This window comes from Carassius carassius, chromosome 9, assembly GCF_963082965.1.
Source record: "Carassius carassius chromosome 9, fCarCar2.1, whole genome shotgun sequence".
NCBI classification, from domain to species: Eukaryota; Metazoa; Chordata; class Actinopteri; order Cypriniformes; family Cyprinidae; genus Carassius; species Carassius carassius.
In genome coordinates this window covers 20,487,016-20,506,831 of record NC_081763.1, presented here as the reverse complement: position 1 = coordinate 20,506,831, position 19,816 = coordinate 20,487,016, and the positions used below count along the sequence as shown (strand labels likewise).

The 19,816-nt window shown below is 37.4% G+C and overlaps 1 protein-coding gene across 3 annotated transcripts in view; it reads left to right on the top strand.

Moving 5' to 3' along the window:
• LOC132149248 (septin-9-like) overlaps window positions 1-19,816 on the top strand; it is a 98,885-nt gene that overhangs the window by 11,601 nt on the left and 67,468 nt on the right. The window contains exon 2 of one of the 3 annotated variants that reach the window (XM_059558314.1): window positions 4,443-4,520. In XM_059558314.1, coding sequence (XP_059414297.1) covers window positions 4,443-4,520 — 78 coding nt within the window. Of the gene's footprint in view, window positions 1-4,442; window positions 4,521-7,771; window positions 7,912-17,065; window positions 17,329-19,816 lie in introns of those variants that run through there. The other 2 variants (XM_059558317.1, XM_059558315.1) reach the window with 2 other exon arrangements.

Sequence of the window (19,816 nt, the reverse complement as noted above, 5' to 3'; positions counted from 1 at the left end):
ACCATGACCTACATTGCTGTTCAAACCTGTGCAAACAGGGGACTTTAGTTTGGCCTTTATAGTTTGACCTTTAGAGTCATCTCTGTATTTCAGTCTGTCACCTTGCAAAACTCCAAACCGAATCTCTTTTCTTGTACATTGTCTGATACTTAAACACCCTCCTGGGGATCTTAAAGATTTTAAAGGTCACGTTTTTCGTGTTTTTTTGAAGCTTTGATTGTGTTTACAGTTTGTAATATATATGTGTCCATGTTTCGTGTGTAAAAAAAAAAGTTTTTTCGCACAATTCATCTGTATACCATTGTTTTCACTGTCATAAAAACGGGCTGATGACTTCCTTGTTCTATAAAGTCCCTCCTTTAGAAATATGTAACAAGTTCTGATTTTGCCAGCGGTTCCTGTGTTGTGATTCGACAGCAGCTTAGCTCACGCTGCCCTCCTGGAAACGCGATTGGGCTAGTTTTGAGAAGCAACTGAGAAGGATTTGTTTTGAAAACCTGGCAACCCTAATCTGAACGCACATCCTGGAGATGTACTTATAATCACAGGAGTGTTTTTACTGATGAGATTCGCATGAAAATCGCATTCGATTTTTTGCACAGCCCTACCATCTAGTTCACACAGCTAAACAGCATTGCCCTTTGTGTAATAAGTTACAGAAACTGTTTAAACGCACCAACTTAAATAATAAAATACACTTACCTTTTGTGGTCCATAAACAACGCCTTCTCCAGACAAAGAGGGAACTGCTTCATCTTTCAAGAATAATCTTTGTGCGAATCCGCCATTAAACTGATTGAGATTGAGGAAGTTGTCCTCAGCAAGCTGTCCTCAGCAAAATGTGCTGCACATAGTTTTACATGTGGATTATTATTTTCGGGAACCGAGTTAAACATAAATTGTAACCATTAATCTCCAAGTACAGCGTCCCCGGGAAGGCCAAACAAAGATGATTGCATCTTTGTTTGGCCTTCAGAAGAGGACAGCTCTTCCTCTTCTCTGCCGGAGCGCAACAAGACCACGCCCCCTTTTTTGTGTATTCCTGTGGGCGGAGGTTAGTCAACTACTGTCAAAAACTGTTTTAGTGACATCATTACTGTATGAACTAGAGGGATGTAGTCCAAACGGGTCGTTCGATGTAGGTGAATTCTGTTAAATAAAATATCTCGCTTGGCATTGAACTTTAGAATTTTAGAGATATTATTTATACTCTAACAACAACATTACACACTAACTAAAGTTTAAAACATTGGATCACAAAGAACGGGACCTTTAATGGAAGCACAGATTTCAAGGCATCAGTGTTCAGCGTCAGCTCCGTCTCTGCGTTTGTGACCCATCTGACTTGATTTTACAAACACAAGTGGCACATAAATGAGTGGGCCAACCCTTACAGAAAGAAAATATATTTTATTATAAATTAACGTTCAATATATTAAAGAATTTTCAGTATACTGGTAATAATATAGAATAATACATTATGGTAATGACAATATACTGAATAATACATCAGGAATTGCTGCTTTCCATATATTGGGGAGTATATGTAAACATATATGGTGCTCATATAGTCACAGATATATGGGAATATATATTAGCAATATATGAACACAATTAAAGGTAAATATTTATTTTAATATATTTTCATATATATATTTGTTAATATATAAATATTGGCTACACATATAATTTAACATATATGCAGTATAATGTCTCACATATATGTGAACATGTATGCAAAATATATGTATCCAAATATGAGCAAATTTATTGTGTCCGTGAAAGTGACGTGACGTGGCCAAGTATGATGATCTGTACTCGGAAATTAGTGCTCTGCATTTATCCCATCCAAAGTGCACACACACACACACACCGTGAAGTAAGACATGTTCCTGGATCAACATCTTTTGATGATCCTGGATCAATGTCCAAAAATATAGACTTATCTCAATCCCTATCCCTAAACCTAACCCTACCCATAATTTATTCCTAAAATCAGTGGGAAATTATTTTAACAATTGATTGATTAACAAGAGTGTAGAAGCACCAAAACCTGATTGTAAGCCTAAAACTCAATCTGAATTCTGATTGGATGATTAGAATGTTGATGTAAATATGTTGTAGGCTACTTGGCAAAATCACCCTTGACGACTGTGGACACAGCCAATGCTCAAACTCAACTCAAACCCGCCACCTTTAGGTGACGAGTCTGACTCTCTAACCATTAGGCCACTACTTCCCCTGTGTGTGTGAATTTTGTGTGTGTAATTTATTTTCACATGTAGCTACTATATTAGGCATCTATAACTGTCGAGAAAGACCCAAAAATCATTATAAGCACCAACAGCGAGAAACCGTTTAGTATACTGCAGCACATGTCTTCCATGAGAAGAAGAAGGGGTGGTTGTTGCTGGTTACTGTATGATGATTAAAATTGCGAAATGGACTTAAACAATTAAATACACTGCAGAAACTTATATTTTCTAATTCACACACAAATTGCCTTCAAACAGCGCTGCCATTACTGGTACCCCGAGAAGTTCTTTTGAGTAAAATATTTCTGAAATATATTCCCCTTCATATTCACAGTTTTGAGCACTCCAGCGTGATTATGAACATGACATTATCCAGCCATAGCTTCCTGTTTCACAAAAATATAGGTGGGAAAACAAAACAAAGACCAAATTCCAAATTATTCATCCATCACAATGAGAAAAACCAAATAGTATATTTCCGATGTGCAACAAAAGATAATTGAGCTTCACAAATTAGAAAGTGACTTTAAGAAATAAGTTAAAAATTACAGAGTTAAGAATTACAGTTAAAATTCTCATATCCACAATCAGGAAAAAATTAAGAAGTTCTGAACAACATAAAATGTTATACATATTCGTGTTATATTGTTATACATGTTAGTAACATATTCTGTTGTCAGACACGACTGGAACTTCAAATGGGAATGGCCTCTTTGGTCAGCAAAAACACTCAAGATGGGTTTGGTGAAAACAGGGATAAAAAAGTACCCCTTGTGTACAATGAAATATGCTGCTTTATTTTTAATGTTGTGGGCCTTTATTTGTGCAGGAGGTCCTGGACATTTTGTTTAGACACATGGTGTCTTTCATTCTATCAAATACCAACAGATAAAAAATCACTAAATGGCTGATTCTGTTAGAAATCTTATAATGGGCCATGTTTGGATCTTCCAACCAGACAATAATCCAAAAACAAACCTTAAAAACAACACAGAAATGTGACACTGAGCACAAAACCAAGCTTCTGCTATAGTCATTCCAGTCCTCTGACCTGAACCCTACGGAAAATGAGAGGAGTGAACTGAAGAGAAGAAGCACCAACATGGAGCTTAGAATCTAAAGGGTCTGGAGTGATTCTGGATGAAGGAGTGGTCTCTGATCTCTTGTCAGGTGCTCTGTAACCTCATCAGGCATTATAGGAGAAAACTCCTAAACTATTTTGGGAAATGGAGGTTTCAAAAAGCATTTAATAAAAGGGTACCGTTAATTGTGCCCAATATGTATTAGAGAAACACATTTGTTTCATAATGATATTTCCCCCCATATTGAATTCTTATTCTCCAATAAAAGGTAAGATTTTTGGGATTTTTGAAAATAATACATCAGAATATTAACAATGCACATTTATTTTCACAGCCTTCTTTGATCATATTTACCCAGGGTACCAACAATTCTGTCCATATTAAAATTTATATGGGAACATGTATGTTAAATATATATGAAACCAAATCTGACAAATATATTTTGTAATAGATATCCATATATGTATGTCTAGATCTCATAATGTAGAACTATAAATGTGTGTGATGTATATTAATATATAGTAAATATAATATTGTTAATATCTATTAAAATATGTGAAAATACACTTGTACTATATATATATATATATATATATATATATATATATATATATATATATATATATATATATATATATATATAATATATATATATATATATATAACCTTGCTACATGTACTGTGTTAGGCTAACCTTGACTTATCACAGCACTTACATATTATTGCTCTTTTGTTGGTTTTATTGCCGTTGTCCTCATTTAAGTCGCTTTAGATAAAAGTATCTGCTGAATGATTAAATGTGGACATTAATTTGCTTGAATCTGTATAGAATTGCGGACCTTTGTAGGCAGATTGGGAACGTATTTTTGAGACATTTAATTCTGAATGTAAACCCATGTGTTAATAAAAAGTGTGTTTTAATAAAGCTATGCGGTAGGCTACTGTATTGTTTCTGTCTTATTGCTAAATATATATTTTATATGTATCAATATATGGCTATACATGGTTTATACATACATGGTATATACATCTTGCTCTATATATCCTTCCTCCTATAATCAGATCATTCTTAAAAGTGTTTCTATTATGTCTTCTGTGTTGACAGGCATTGCAAGGTCCACTAGTGGCAGGCTGAGGAGGCCAGAGAGAGGAGAGGCAACAAGTCCCACTGGTACTGGTTCTGGTAAGTCTTCACATTCAGGTTTGCTGTTGTTAATTGCTGCGATACACAGATCAGTGGTTCTCCAAAAATGACTTGCAGGTCTTCCTTGATATGGTCTTGGACAGGAGGGAATGACAATGTAAATGCAAATAATGAAATGCATCTAAGCATATAAGCATGCAAAATTAATACTTTTAAAAGAAGGAGGAACCTCTGTTGTTGTTGTTGTTGATGATGTCAAAAGCTGTGTGTCCAATCCAACTGTACAGTATTTTGTTAGAAGCAACCAAATTAGGTAGATTTACATTTATTTATGTATTTTTTTTTTACCTACTGTAGCATGTGTTCCCTGGGAATCGAACCCACAACCTTTTGTGCTGCTCTACCACTGAGCCACAGGAACTGTGTAGATGCCATCCTTGAAGTTATGTGACAAGAAACCATGGGGCAATCCCATCCAAAAAAAGATCCAGACTAGATATGCAGCAAGGAAAAACATGGTTTATGCTGTACACAGTTTGCTTTCTGAATTATTGGCAGATGAAAATTTGTTTAATGTAAAAAAATAAATGTAAAAGACATGCTGTTCATGTTATACATTAGTCATTTATAATAGTAAATATTTAAAATATTATTAACATATTATTATTATTATTTGTTGCATCAGACATTATGCTCTGAATTATGATTGACATTGCTTCTAAACACAGCTGTTTATAGAGTGCGTGAAGATATATGTACAGTTAATAAAGGCTTTTAGTTTCACATTCATAATCCTGTTTAAACCTGTATGGTTTAAATAAATACATTTAATATTTTAAATTTTAGTTTAGTGGTAGACACACAAAAACATTCATACAAAACAGATTTATAGATCTTAATTAATCTTTGTACATATTTTATCTTAAAGATTGATAAGTAAGTTACTCCTGAAAAGCTCTGGCATCGTGTATGACTGTTCAATGTTTAATCAACAAAAATCATATTAACAACATTTTTGTTGTTTTCATACAACAGTGTTATATATGATTCTGGTAAGGTGTTGGATTGCCATTTGATGTCCAGTGAAATATGGACATATGGATCCAGCAGAGAACATGTCACACTGGTTCATGATAAATGGACACAAATGTGTGGTTTTTTGTCAAATGTTTTTAAATATGTGTGCATGTCTGGGTCGTTGGGGAAAGTGGTTACAGCAGCTGTAGATTTGAGTTGTTTTCTGTGTAAGGTCAAATACATCTAGAGAAAAATCACAAAGAGCAGCTGAGTTGTTGTGCATCTGTTGGTGTTCTTTTTGGAAACGTTCTCTTGCAGTGGGCAAAGCATATGATGTTTACATTTGTGGAAATGTGCTTTTGCACTTATGCGGTTACATTGCAGTCACGCTGTGATATCTCAGTACTGAAGCATCCTCTCGCAGAAGCAAGCAAAGTCTGCTTTTGCACTGTCAGCACATCTGCATATGGGGGCTGGTTGAAGATCCAGAGATCTGCTTGACAACTTCACAAACAAAACATGCATCTAAAAACATGTTCACAAATGACGCACACAGGGGAAACAATGCTAATTAAAGCAAATGTGTGTTTGTGTGCTGTCCAGGCAGTCTTCCACTTTAACCCAGTTTTACTCTTACATAAAAGATGAAACCGATTTCCTCAAACTGTGTGTGTGTGAGTCTGTATGGTTAGTGTAGTCTACCTACATGCATGTGCTTGCGTGTTTTTGGTGTGCTCATGTATAGTTTGTATTGACTTTTGGTGACTGCTGTAGCAAATGTCAACATGTTCTGTCTTTATGTTATTCCATAAACACACATGACATGTTGCTGATTAGAAAATATGTCCTGGCGTCTGTCAGACGACAAAATCCAATGACTGCTTAAAACGAGATATCTGGCTAACGTGTGTGTACAAGACGCAAGAAGTCCTTGGTACTGTATTTTAAAAAAGTATTTTATTGTCATTATATTATACCATAGAGGATTTGTGATAATGTTAAGGGTTTTTCAGTATTGATTTTGAACAGGTGTTTTACCTGTGTTTTAAATTCTGGATCTGACATCCAGTGTTGGAAGAAATGTCTGTAAATGTAGTGATAATTTTCTGCCAATAAATTATCCCTTTTCATTCTTCTAAGGATTCTTCACATCCCTGATTATTTTTTAGCTATTACTTTCAATTATTTACTAATCACGTTTTGTTTTTAGCTCTTCTGAGTGAAACAGAGTGTTTTATGCTGCTAGCGAAGCCTTTTGCTACATTAAGACTGTGACACAACCTACCTTTGAGGTCTATGAAATGTCCTGTGTTTGGGAATTTAAGGCCGTGTGTGAGTCTGGCAGTGGGTGTAGATCTATGAACTCTCTCATAGAGGCAGTATTGTTCCTGTGTTAAGAGACCTGAGGAGAGAATGCTTTACAAATCACTACTAGCACAAGATATCTGTCAGCTCAATAAGGCATTTGGTGATCAACTTTTGAATTTGCTTTGTTTTATATACATCAATATGAATATTATTGATATGTCTTTTATTTAGAGTACAATATCTATATTTGTGCTATGCATTTCTGAGTCTGAATTGCCTGATCGGGGCCGGTGTACTTCACAAGTATTTAGGCTTGTCTCCCAGCTGTCTGCTTGCAGACAACCCTGCAACCCCCAAGAAGAAAAGGTCAAAGTTCAGTCCCACTTCCTGAACAAAGATCATCCTGAATGAGGTCTGCATTTGCTCTCATTGAGCAACAGAGAATAAAACGAAGGAATCTGCGTTGTGTGTCTTGGCCATACTTGAAATTAGGAGCGGCAGGCAGCGTATGAAAATGTTTGTCTACAGTCTGAGTCAGTGTTCAGATGTTTGTTTTCGATCACGGGGGTGTCTCCTCTGCCCTTTCTCTCATGACTCACCAGAGCCCTGAAGAAAATCAGAGGGTAGTCCAGGATTCCTCAAGCTGCCGGGAGGAGATATTTTGGGAAGAAACGCTCATATCACATGGCCTTGAATTTCCTTCTCACACACAATGCTGCCTCAGTGTCAGAGAACAGAGAGAGAGAGAGACTTCGAACCTGACAGACACAAAAAAAGAGGACAATAAAAGCGCAAAAGAGCAAAGAATGCTCCATATGATCAGCACATGGACATGCCGTAATCCTGCATCCGCTCATTATTACAGCACACGGAAGACATTACTTCAAGAAGACTAGGGTTGAGTTAAAGAGAGAGGAGGAGGAGAGAGAGAGAGAGAGGGAGGGAGGGAGGGAAAAGCCAAAGTAAAAACGAGGGAAAGCAAACAAGGAGGAGAAACTGCGCTGGGAGAGAAAGAGGAAGTCCAACAAAAAAGGTTGGAGGAAAGACAGGCTACATGTGGCAGAAGAGTGTGTGCGCTTAGTCATGGAGGGGGACAAAATAGCAGGTAAGAGACCGGTGCTACCCCACCGGGACGATTCTCAAAGAGATTATCCCATACTAGAATCTGTTTCCTGCTTTTTTCACTTGCTCTGTAAGATTTCGATGCCAGTGTTTTTTGATTTAGCTGGGATCTGTGACTTATGGAGACTTGAGTTGGATGCAAAAACTTACCTTTTTACATGTTTTGTGGTTTAAATTGAAAATTGAAAAGCTTCTTTCATGGCCTTTCCACCATACAAAGCATTTAGACTGTACTACTTTTGTCCCTGGTGGCGCTGGTGCTGCAGAGCAGCGTACGTTTATAAGATTTTCCATTGACAGGGCTGGTTTTTCCATAGGCTTTGACTGGAAGAGGGAACCCGCTCTTCAGGCTGTGACAACAGCCAATAAATAGAGCTGTGTGTGTGGATGAAATGCTCTGTTTCAGTGCTGTGGTGTGCTCTGCACTGTCAGCACACAGGCTTTTTGTAAATGTGTCAGGGACTCTAATAAAATAACATTGATGTGCTTCAGCTGTACACCAAAAAAAAACAAAAAAAACAAAGTTAGGTATAATATGAGCTTTTATTCTTTCTCTGAGTTGACACACCTGGTGCCCAAGTTCCCAGATCACTTCTGAGTAGTTAGCCACCATCAGTCCAGGTGGGTCTATAATGGATTTGCAGGAACCGGAGAAGAGAAAAGCAACAAATCTGCATTATCTTCTTAGTAATCGTAGGTATTTCAACATTAAATGTGGTTCTAGCCTACATATATTGTATGACTGAAGAGACATCACAATGTACATTAAAAATGTATGAAATGCATCAAAATTAAACTTCATTTATGCATTTCAGCAGACACTTTTATCAACAGTGACTTACTGTACAATACAGGAGCTAGGCCACCACAGAGCCAACAATATTCATAGTGCATGATTCCAGGTTTATTAAAAAGCCAGCCAAGGAAAAACACTAGAACAGAAGTGAAACGCAAAGATGATAATTTTGAGAGTGTGTCTAAGTGCCTTTGTTTAAGGTTGTGGAGTGGATAAGTGCTTGTAGAAGAGGTGTGTCTTCAGCTGCTTTTTGAAAGTTGTTCTGCAGATCATCTGAGCAGAGAGGAACAGAGAGGGTGAAGGTTTTGGAAAGGGACTGAGTGACTTGCTGACAAGACTAAACTATAAAGTACTCAAATGAATTGTTATAACTGAATCAGAACTGATTCATTTCAGTTGATCTTGTCTGGCTTTTTAGTTTTGGTTGTTTGACAGTATTCAGAAACCAGATGTAAATATATATAATATTGTGATTAAAATGATTAAAATATTGTGACTATAATTTTTTCTGTATATTATATATACACTAGGTATAGAAAAGAATCACCACCCTTTAAAATTAACATTTTACAATTTACATTTCTAAAAACAGTTTTTATTTATTTTTTTTATTTTTATTTATAATGTCAATAAGTCCATATTGTGCATTTTAGTCTATAAGATACAAAAAGTAAGTGTAAACATTATGCATGAATATCTACTAATGAGTTCAGGTTGGACAAAGAATAGTCTTTACAAAAAGTGGCTGCACCATTGTACAGTGATGGTAATACCACTGCACTTTTTGTTTTGCTAATGAAGAGCAGAGCTGAATGAGCAAATTCATTTAGAATACTGAATAAGTGCTGAGTAGATGGATGGGGGGGGGGGCAGGAAGTAGTTAACATGACAAATAATATAAGAATGAACCTTAGTCTGGTAAGATGCTTTTTAATTTATCAAAGTTGTGAAGGATAAAAGTGCAGTATGTTTAATAGGTTACACTAGTCTTCGGGTCTTATGTTGCATGAAATTTTCACAACCCATGTCCACTGGATTTTTTGGGGATAATGTGGGTGAAGACTGACAGAGTACAACATATCTCTAAGGAAATACAGGTTGTAGTATATTTTTTATTTGTGTCGAATAAAAAAAAACACTTCTACACTGATTATATTCAGGACTATTTACAGCGAACCGAATTACCATGATGCATAACAGCAAATGATTCCTTGAATACATGCATACACTTAAGTCACTTCCTCAAAATGCAATAGCATTCTTTTACAACATTTTGAGTTGTTGTGCATCACTTAACAGAAAACAACAGTCTGCAGTCACAGTTGATCTTTGTGGCTTCCTTTCTTTTAAAAGACATGATAGAAATAGGAGTGAGAATAAACAAAAGCATTGAACATCATAAAGAATGACAGGGTTCACAGCCATTCATATGTCAAACAATGAAATATAATAATGGGATTGATCTTTTCGAGGGATGGTGTCAGGTCTAGTCTTGTCTAGAAACTGTAACTCCTGCTGCATTTTGACTCCGTGAACATGTGCCTCTTAGTTGGTCAACATTGTTTTTTTTCTTGTGAATTCTCTCCCCTTCCCCTTTAACATTTTTCAAGTTTTTGCAGGACTACTAAAATACTGCTCAGTGATGACTCAAATGTATCAGTGAATTATATTTTTAAATCAATTAATCAGAAAGAACCACCCAAACAAAAATCCACCTGTGCACAATAAACAGTGTATGGCACATACGAAATTGAGACAGAACCTTTATAAAAGTAAAATATATAAAATAACGCTAAAAGAAACTAAATTAAATCTTTGTTCTCAAAGAGACATAATTAAAGAGACAATTTTTTTAAAAGTGCCATTATTTCTTCAAGTGTTTTTACACTGGCAGCAAAGCTTGGCCAGTTTTTTCTTTTTCTTTTTTTTCAGTTCTATTTCGGGCATGTAAGCAAATGCAAAAACATCTCTTATCTTCAAACTAACTCTGACTTTCATCAAATTAAAAGGGCCATTAAAAGATCTAAATGTCACAGTGCACAAAAAAAAATTAACCTTAAAAAAAAAAAATTCCACAAAGCATCATTTCCTGTTGACTAAATTAATTTGTTTGGTTTTTTAGGGTTACCACACCTTTGTGATAAACAACTCTCTCTCTCAGTACAGACAGGTGCTGGCCCTGCATTTGAATAGCATATATAGCATATGCTCATACTATAAAGATATATTACTACATCAATACATAATATTATTTAATCCTATTATTTATTCTCTGATGAAATTATAAATATACCAAGGGTGACTAACAATCTCGCTTTTCTGTCAACAGCCAAGAGAGCAGACACTTTCAGCAGAGCCTCACATGTATATATAAAATGTACTATATAAAAATTCTTCACACAAGACCAAAACAGGAAGAGAAACACAAAACTCTAAAATGAAGAAACGAGAACCTTTTAGCAGGACCCCTTGTGTGTGCATGACTGCCTTCCTGTTTACATGCAAACTGTATCAATAGTGCCCAAGCATTTGGAAAGCTTTGATACTGTTAAATACTTGGCCACTTTGTAGCATACAAAGTGTGTGCGTGTGTGAGAGAGCTAAATATATAAATAAAAAATAACATGTATTTCTGTACATGTAAATAATAGTGGATTTTGAATGCAAATTTATAGATTTATTAAGTTGCATTCAAAATTCACTTTGCATCCCTAAAAATCTATCCACTTGGCACGTCTGAATGATGCTTCATGTCAGATTTATTATGTGCCTTTCGAGAACAAAGGTTGCAGGTCCTTGCACACATTCTACTGCTCTTTGACATTTCTCACCTCCGAGGCAAAGAAACAAAATGAAAGAGTAAATCTCAGTGGACTCCCTTGGTGTTAGGGACCTTCTCCAGATGTTCTGCTGCTGGAGAGTGTAATGGGGTTCAGGGAGACACCAGTACAGATAGCCTGACTGTTGATCTGAGGCAGTGTGCAAACATGCAGAGGATCAGGGAGGAGGAGAAGGACACTGCCGCTATGCTTAGCTAATAAATTCACAGTTCTACAGAGACTATTTATACACATCTGGAGAATAAGCAACACATTTGTAACATAGATCACATGCCACTTACAGGTCCCACCTAAACGGAATCTAATACTCAAATATTTTCCATGATCAGGGATCCTTCTCTCTATCTCTGCGGTATGTCAGTGTGATATAAGCCTCTCTCAGCCTGAAACAACTCTTCATAACATAACGTGAGATCTCACCTTCTGAAGAAGGAATTATGGCAGTGTTAATTCTTCCAGATCAGTTTTTACATGCAAGAGTTGGTGTGTTACAGCGACATCTAGTGGTTATACTGCTCTTTTTCATTTTCATGAATGACCAATTTCAGGGATTTTTTGCTTTGAATGTTGTCCAGAATTATGTATGTCACAGATGACAGTTAAATTACATAGCCAGCGTTTTGAAAAAGTAGTTAGCTATATGATGCATAATCTATAATAAACAATAGGTTACTTAGTATAACTTTATTTATTTTTGTATGATTGATTGTCTGTGAGGACCGGAAAAAAAAGAAATTTAAATTAAAACCAAAACCAGAACTATAGCCGATCTACACTATTTAAAAAATTTAGGGTTGACAAGATTTTTCAAAAATGTTTTTGAAAGACGTGTCTTATAGCCTACTTATCAAGACTGCATTTATTTGATCAGAAATACAGTAAAAACATTGTAAATAATATTGTGAAAAGTTATTTCAATTTTAAATAACTGTTTTCTATTAATATATATTTTCAAATGTTATTTTTTATGTGATGGCGAAGCTGAATTTTCAGCAGTCATTACTCCAGTCTTCAGTGTCACACGATCATTCAGAAGTCATTCAAATATAATCAAATATGCTGCTTAAGCATTTCTTATTATTATCAATGTTGAAAACAGTTGTGCTGCTTAATGTTTGTGGAATCTGCAATATTTTTTTCAGGATTCTTTGATGAACAGAAAGTTTAAAAGAACAGCAGTTATTTGAAAAATAAATGGTTTATAACCTTATGAATGTCTTTACTGCTGCTTTTGATCAATTTAATGCACCTTTGCTGAATAAAAGTATTTATTTTAGCGCTGCACAATTAATCAAATGTGATTTTCATGCACATCTACTCAGTAGTTATGCAAAATCGCATTCATAATCACAGAAGATTTAATCAAGATGATGTGACTTATAACACAGAATAAGGCACGCAACATATTTCATAATATTATAAGCAGTGATAAAGGCTATAGCATTGCATTTTTATATACTTTATTATAATAAGACAAACTCAGATAAGCCATATATTGTCATAGTCCTTTGTTTATTACTCATGTTGAATTAGGGGTGGGCAATATGAGCTAAAATTTAAATTCATATGAGTTGGCCAGTGGGTCCCAAACTTTTTCTGCCGGGCCCCGCTTTTGTATAGAAAAATATTTTCAAGGCCCCCTCACCTCCTCTTTTTTCCCCTTTTATTTTTTTGGAAAGTCTCTTATGCTCACCAAGTCTACATTTATTAAAATATGTGAAATATTGTGAATTTAAATGATCTATTTGAAAATCTATTGTCATGGATTTGTTGTGTCGCATCCACAGAAGAACAACTCTGGGTTTATTTAGTTTTGTCACGTTGCGTCACTCGCGTCTGGTGTAGACATGTTGTTTTGGGTTTTGTGAATCTGAAGTATATTCATAATCTGCTTTACGTTTACTTGGCACTGGAAGTCCTGTCACAAACTTGTAACTTTCATGCTTAGAGCAGAACCATGCATTGTTAATTTATATTTCTACATGCTACCTGCAATACAAGTCTGATTCTTCAACCGCGTCATCTAGTGGTCTGTTATTGATACAACCACAACTGCTAAAACATATCTGAGCACTCAAGCAGGTAATGCGAGTCATGTTGAGGTCATTAAAAATACGTTAAATACACATTTTGCATTTAATTATTTATTTATCAGGCAAGTGGCCGCATAATAAGCAGGATTATGCAGAGTAGTCTTTATCACTCTGCAGAGGTTTCTTTTGCAAAATAATCTGCTGAATGTACACCATGTCCCTGTCCCAAATCGCACCCTAAACCCTCGTGGTCTTCCTCTGAGTCTGCAATTTCGTGACGTAATGCTGCTTCGACTGTCGGGTAGAAGTCTGCTGTGAAGCTCGCCCCAGTGCAGGCCAGGGGGGCAGGGTTTCATATTTTTTTGAAGCACCCCTGGGCGCCGCCATTGGCTAGCGGACCCCCACCTGCTGTTAGCATTCCATTGACTCCCATTCATTTTGGCGTCACTTTGACAGCGAATAACTTTACATCTGAGGCGTTTAAAGACTCCATTTGTCCATTCATTGTTTCTGAAGAAACACGAAAATGTATAAAAGGCCTCATTACCTTGTATCTTATGTTGTGGCCCCGTAGAAGCAGTTTTTGTAAAAATAGGCTAACGATTGCGTCATAACCAGCGACTCTCTGTCGCACAAAAGAGAAATTACCGTAAGGACAGGAGGAGAAGCTCCCAGGCAATCTTTTACTGTCTATAAAGCTATCGGGGGGACGTGGAGGCATGAAGTCAAGGGAGAAGCCCATAGAGAGTCCATAAAAGCAACGTCTGCAAGATTCTGTGGGTGATTCAGATTTCTCTTGGCACAGCTATTAGAAGACTTACAATTGTCAGACAGGTTGCTCACGTGACATTTACGTCATCAAGCTCAGTTTGAGTCTGCGCAGTACGCTCAACCCCCAGGAAGTGTGTGCTTATAATTGACTTCACTTGTCTCCGTTGAATCCAGTGGGGTCCCTGTGTCCATTTCTTTTACTGTCTATAGTGCAGGCTCGGCAGAAGTTTGGATCCAGAGTGCATAGCAGAAACAAAGGGGGTGACCCTTTTCAATGCTAAAATGACAAATGGGACACACTACGGTCTATTGGACTTAACGGACACGTGCACATGGCGGCCATTGTAAGTCTGCAAGACCGAAAGTGCACTTGAAGTGTTCCGTTTGGGCCAGGGCCTAACCCTCAACCTTGGGAACCACTGGAGTAGGCGATTTGTGCTCTATTAATTTGGTCGGTTGCGATGCTCAATGTGTTTGATTACTAATGCCTGTGTAGTACGTCATTGCACGCAGAGGACCAAAACGTTCGGGCCTCGACTATTTATCGTCATTTGTGTTAAAACTAGCAAAAGCATACCAAATTAAACAAAACAATATAAATACAAAATTTTCATTCATGAATATATAATGGTATTCACAGTATAGCAAAATGGATAACGTAATACCAGTATAGCACCCACCTCTATGCTGAATAATGACAGGAGTTAAATGTTCTGTTTATTCAGTAACCACTATAGGGATTTCCCATAGACAGTAAAAGAAAGCGACCCCATTGGAATCAACCGAGACAAGTGAAGTCAATTAGAAGCACGCACTTCCTGGGGGTCGAGCGTACTGCGCAGACTCAAACTGAGCTTCATGACGTAGATGTCACGTGAGCAACCTGTAAATCTTCTAATCGCTGTGCCAAGAGAAATCTGAATCACCCACCGAATCTTCCAGAGAAAGCGAGAGTGAACAGGAGCAAATTTTGGTAAGTATTCTGATTAATTATCTCCCTTGAATTTATGCCTCCACGCCCCCCCGATAGACTCATAGACAGTAAAAGATTGCCTGCGAGCTTCTCCTCCTGTCCATAGGGTAATGTCTCTACTGTGTGACAGAGAGTCGCAGGTTATGATGCAATCGTTAGCCTATTTTTTACAAAAACTGTAAAACTTATACGGGACCATAACATAAGATACAAGGTAATGGAGCCTTTTATACATTTTTGTGTTTCTTTAGAAATAAAAGATGGACAAATGGAGTCTTTAAACGCCTCAGATGTAAAGTTATTCGCTGTCAAAGTGACGCCAAAATGAATGGGAGTCAATGGAATGCTAACAGCAGGTGGGGGTCCGCTAGCCAATGGCGGCGCCCAGGGGTGCTTCAAAAAAATATGAGACCCTGCCCCCCTAGGATTTCCTGGGTTTCTTCTTCGGGGCATATTTGGAGTTTCAGTGCGAGAGCGCCCTCTGGCCTTTGGATGGAGATTTACTAATGATCACAGAACCATGCTTCGCTTAAAGATATGCATGACAATCACAGCTCCTGCCTAATCGCAATTTATTGCCTTTGCGATTTAATTTCAGTTAAGTGCAGCCCTACATTGAGTAAAAAAATCTTACTGTTATATGAAACTTTTAAGAAATAAGACATTTTGCTATAAAAATTACCTATACAGTAGTATATTGTTGTCAAATCAGGAATATAACTTAAGAAAACAGAGGACAAAATGAATTATGATCCCTTCTGAATAATCTTTCTGAATAATAAGCAAATCAGTCAGGACTTCTCGGTGTGCAATACTTCCTCAAATTAATATTCATGAGTCAGTCTGACAAGGTTAATCCTATGTCACCTCTGAAACTTTTAAAATCATTCCTATTCCTCTAACAGCCTCTCTTTATCTCCTCCCTTCCCGGATTTGTGTGGTGTGTGTGTATGTGTGTTTGCTGTGAAATCTGCTGTATGATTAGTCACATACAGCTTGACTTGTTTTTGTAGGCTCTGGCCCATGACTCTTCAGTCCTCAGTGCAACACGTAACCCTCGTAACAGCATTTCCCATCAGTCACAGTGTAACAAACAGAGAGAGATTTCCGTCAGAAAACCCAACAAACCAGTCATGCAGCAGCATAACTACAGTTAGCAGATCAAATCTGCATAAAAAACCAGCTCTTCAACTGTAGCCAGAGTTGATAATGTCTGAATGAAATGAAAACGTGTTTAGCAGACAGTGTGGGCAGAAACACAGCTCTGATGGAGTCCGAGCTGGAGATGAGGTCAGTGATTTATGACACCCCATGGCCTTAGCCAGTCCTCCCCTCTGCAACGAGGAGTGCTGGTGGCCCCAGGCTCGAATTCAGAAAACTACTGGGGAAGCCACAAGCGCAGACGTGCTTTTCTCGGGGATTGTGATGAAATATGTACCGCTGCTGCCCTTCACTTCTAGCATGCACTGAACTTGGTCACACAATCTGAATGAGCTTAATCTAGAAATACTCATGTAATCTCTTCTTCAATTGCAAAAGAGCCTTGTTTCAGCACGTTGAGGGGTGTGTTAGAAAGTCAAATTTAAGCATTGACTCAAATAACTCTCATTAGAAGCCAAGTGACTCGGTCAGAGTGAGAGAGGGAGGAGAGAGGGAAGGAGTGAGAGAGTAAAAGAGAGCGAGTGGGGGGTTATCATCAGTTTCTCATTCTGAGGTCTGCTGCATTCAGAGAGCTGGAGGAAGTGGGAAAACTCAGTTGGTCCTTTAAGAAAGTTGTGGGCTTGGATCAGGGGACCGTTCCGATCGTATTCTCTTTTTTCCTCCCCGTTACCTCCTAATTTGGGATTTGTTTGGGAGTTGGAGAGCACAGAGTCTGTGAGAGTTTCGCCTTGCTGGGAAGGGTTGCTTTGATCCCGCAGAGTCAGCTTCAGAATGTCTGATTCCAATGTCAATGCGCATTTGGAGGGAATTATGAAGGACTTTGAAGGTTTGTTTTCATTTCTCTTTAAATTATTCTCTCAGATTTTTTTTAAAGAAAAAGTTGCATTTTAAAGTACAAAACATTAATCATAAATGGTTCTATAACTTAAATGCAAAAAGTAAACATGAAGCTGAGTTATTGTCAATATCTTTGTATTTGTATGTGTGTGTGTGTGTCTCTTCCCTGGAGTCTGTTTCTATAGCTGAGTGCGCTGTGGTTGTGTCACACAGGTCATGTGGCTGTCTAGTGATCTGTGTGTCTATTTCTTGTACACAGTACGTGCTATTCACTCTATTCTGTAGGCTGTACACACAAACAGTCATGCATGACAGGAAATGTCCTCACTGTGATAAAACAAAAGCAACTTTAACCATCAGCACACTGACCGCAGCTATGAGGATCACACCTGGGTGCTGTCCATTCCTCCTGCTCTTTCACTTCATCATCGGTGTGCTCCTGGCATTGATTTGCTCTGTCATCCCCCCCTTCCCCCTTTCCTCTCTGTTTTCTTCTCTCAACACCTCTCATCCAGCTGTGAGAGACCCTGACAAACGCACACGCCTCTCACATATAAGAGCATACCCACTTGTCTGGCTTTTTAAGAGTCATCATTTCTCGGAATGTGCTTTGTGCCAAATATCATGATGTTAGAGGACAAGGAGCGGCATGTGGGTCAGGGCAGGGTGGTCTTCATATGTAAGCTGGATCACCGAGACGAGAAGTTTAGCTGTGCACCTGGCTGCAACTTAAACGCTTTGTCTCAGACAGAAAGAGACACCTGAATGGGTGACAGAGGGACAGGCAGAAAAAGAGGCAGACAGTTTGCATTGGCTTGGAGCTAAAACTTACAGACAAATGAAGGAGGAAATTCCACACAAAGCGCAGAATCCGGTGGGTGCCAAAAATGGCAGGTTCGCCAGACGTGGAGTTTCATCTCAATTTAAAAATTTCTTTACAGACCTGAGTGGAGCATTTTTGCAGCATATTGTAGTTAAGGACGGTTTACTTAGGGGAAAATTCTAGGCAACACTAATAAGAGAATAATTAATATTATGGGCAATAACCATAAATGGCTGATGTTAAAGTTCAATATTATTTATCTATATAAACTAAAAATAGAGCAGGTGAATTTAGGCATCATAACATTATAATGTAAAGTTTTAAAAATATATATTCATTTAGAGATTTGCTAAAGATTACATTCAGTAACAGTGTTAAATTATTATTGTTTTAAAAGATTAACTTCAGTAAGTGCAAAGGTCATCTAAATGTAAAAAATAATAAATATGAGCATAAACAATAAAATACAATTTAGAACAGTACGAGAAATGAAAGTTTGATTTTAATATAAATATATAATTATATTTCTGCTTGCAGGAATTTAGTGCACTTGCTACTAAGCCAGTTAATCCGTTTGAAGCTTGCCAAAGCAATGTTTATTATTTTTATTTTTTTCAGTTTTGTGAGTAGTATGCAACTTGGCAGTCACAGACTGAGACTAAACCAATACAGACACATTCAGAGTCATTCGTAAGTAAACAGTGGAGTGAGAGTACTTAGATGATCAAGACTGACAGAAGCACAAACAGTATGTTTATGTATTTGTTTTCAGACTAATGGGTGAGCACTCTGCTGGTGCTCTGGTCTGGATGACCTAAATTGGCACCTTTTGGTTCATTTCATGAACACATGACAACTATTTCAGACTGGGACTCATTGCATCGCTAACAAATCAGACATCAGGACAGGAAAAGCACCCTCATTATACTGCGACCAAATCACTTTCAAGTTGTTGCATGTAAAGCTAAATGTTGTGTCTATTGCCATCATCAAGCATGGCTATTTTGCAGAACTTAAAGGCAGGACTGACCACACTATAAAGAGAAGTATGCACTTTATAGTGTGGTTCTGGGCAATGTTACCTCAGGGTTGGAAAGGCATCTTTGTTAATGACTAAATAAACAAGCAAATTCTAGGGTAACTTTCAGATGAAGATATGGTATTACTTTAATGGCTTAACAAAACAATTTAGACCAGTTTGAATTTCCCAGCAGGTCTAAAGAACTAGCATAATTTCAAACATGTTCTTTTTGATAAAGCTACTGTTTTCTCATCAGGTTAGTGTCTCTCAAAGAACCAATGAGATGCTGGAACTGTCCTGCTAATGACACCACATCACTTACAGCATAATGCAGATTTTACACTTTGAGAGAAGGCTTGTGGTTGGGAACGGAGCAATAAATGACTTCCCTATCAATGCTGGCCTCTACACATATACTAATATATATTTCATGGAAATGTGTGCTATGTGCATGTGTTATGGGGAGCAGTCACATGACTGTGAAGTCTATAGCCACGTTTCCACCTCTGGAACTACCCAGGAACTAGGGAATTTGGGCTGTTACTCAGTGTGTGATCTAAATAAAGTTCCGGGTAAAAAAATTAGCCATCAGAAAGTCCCTGCTGGTGAGGTATGCTGTGTTCGAAATGCCAT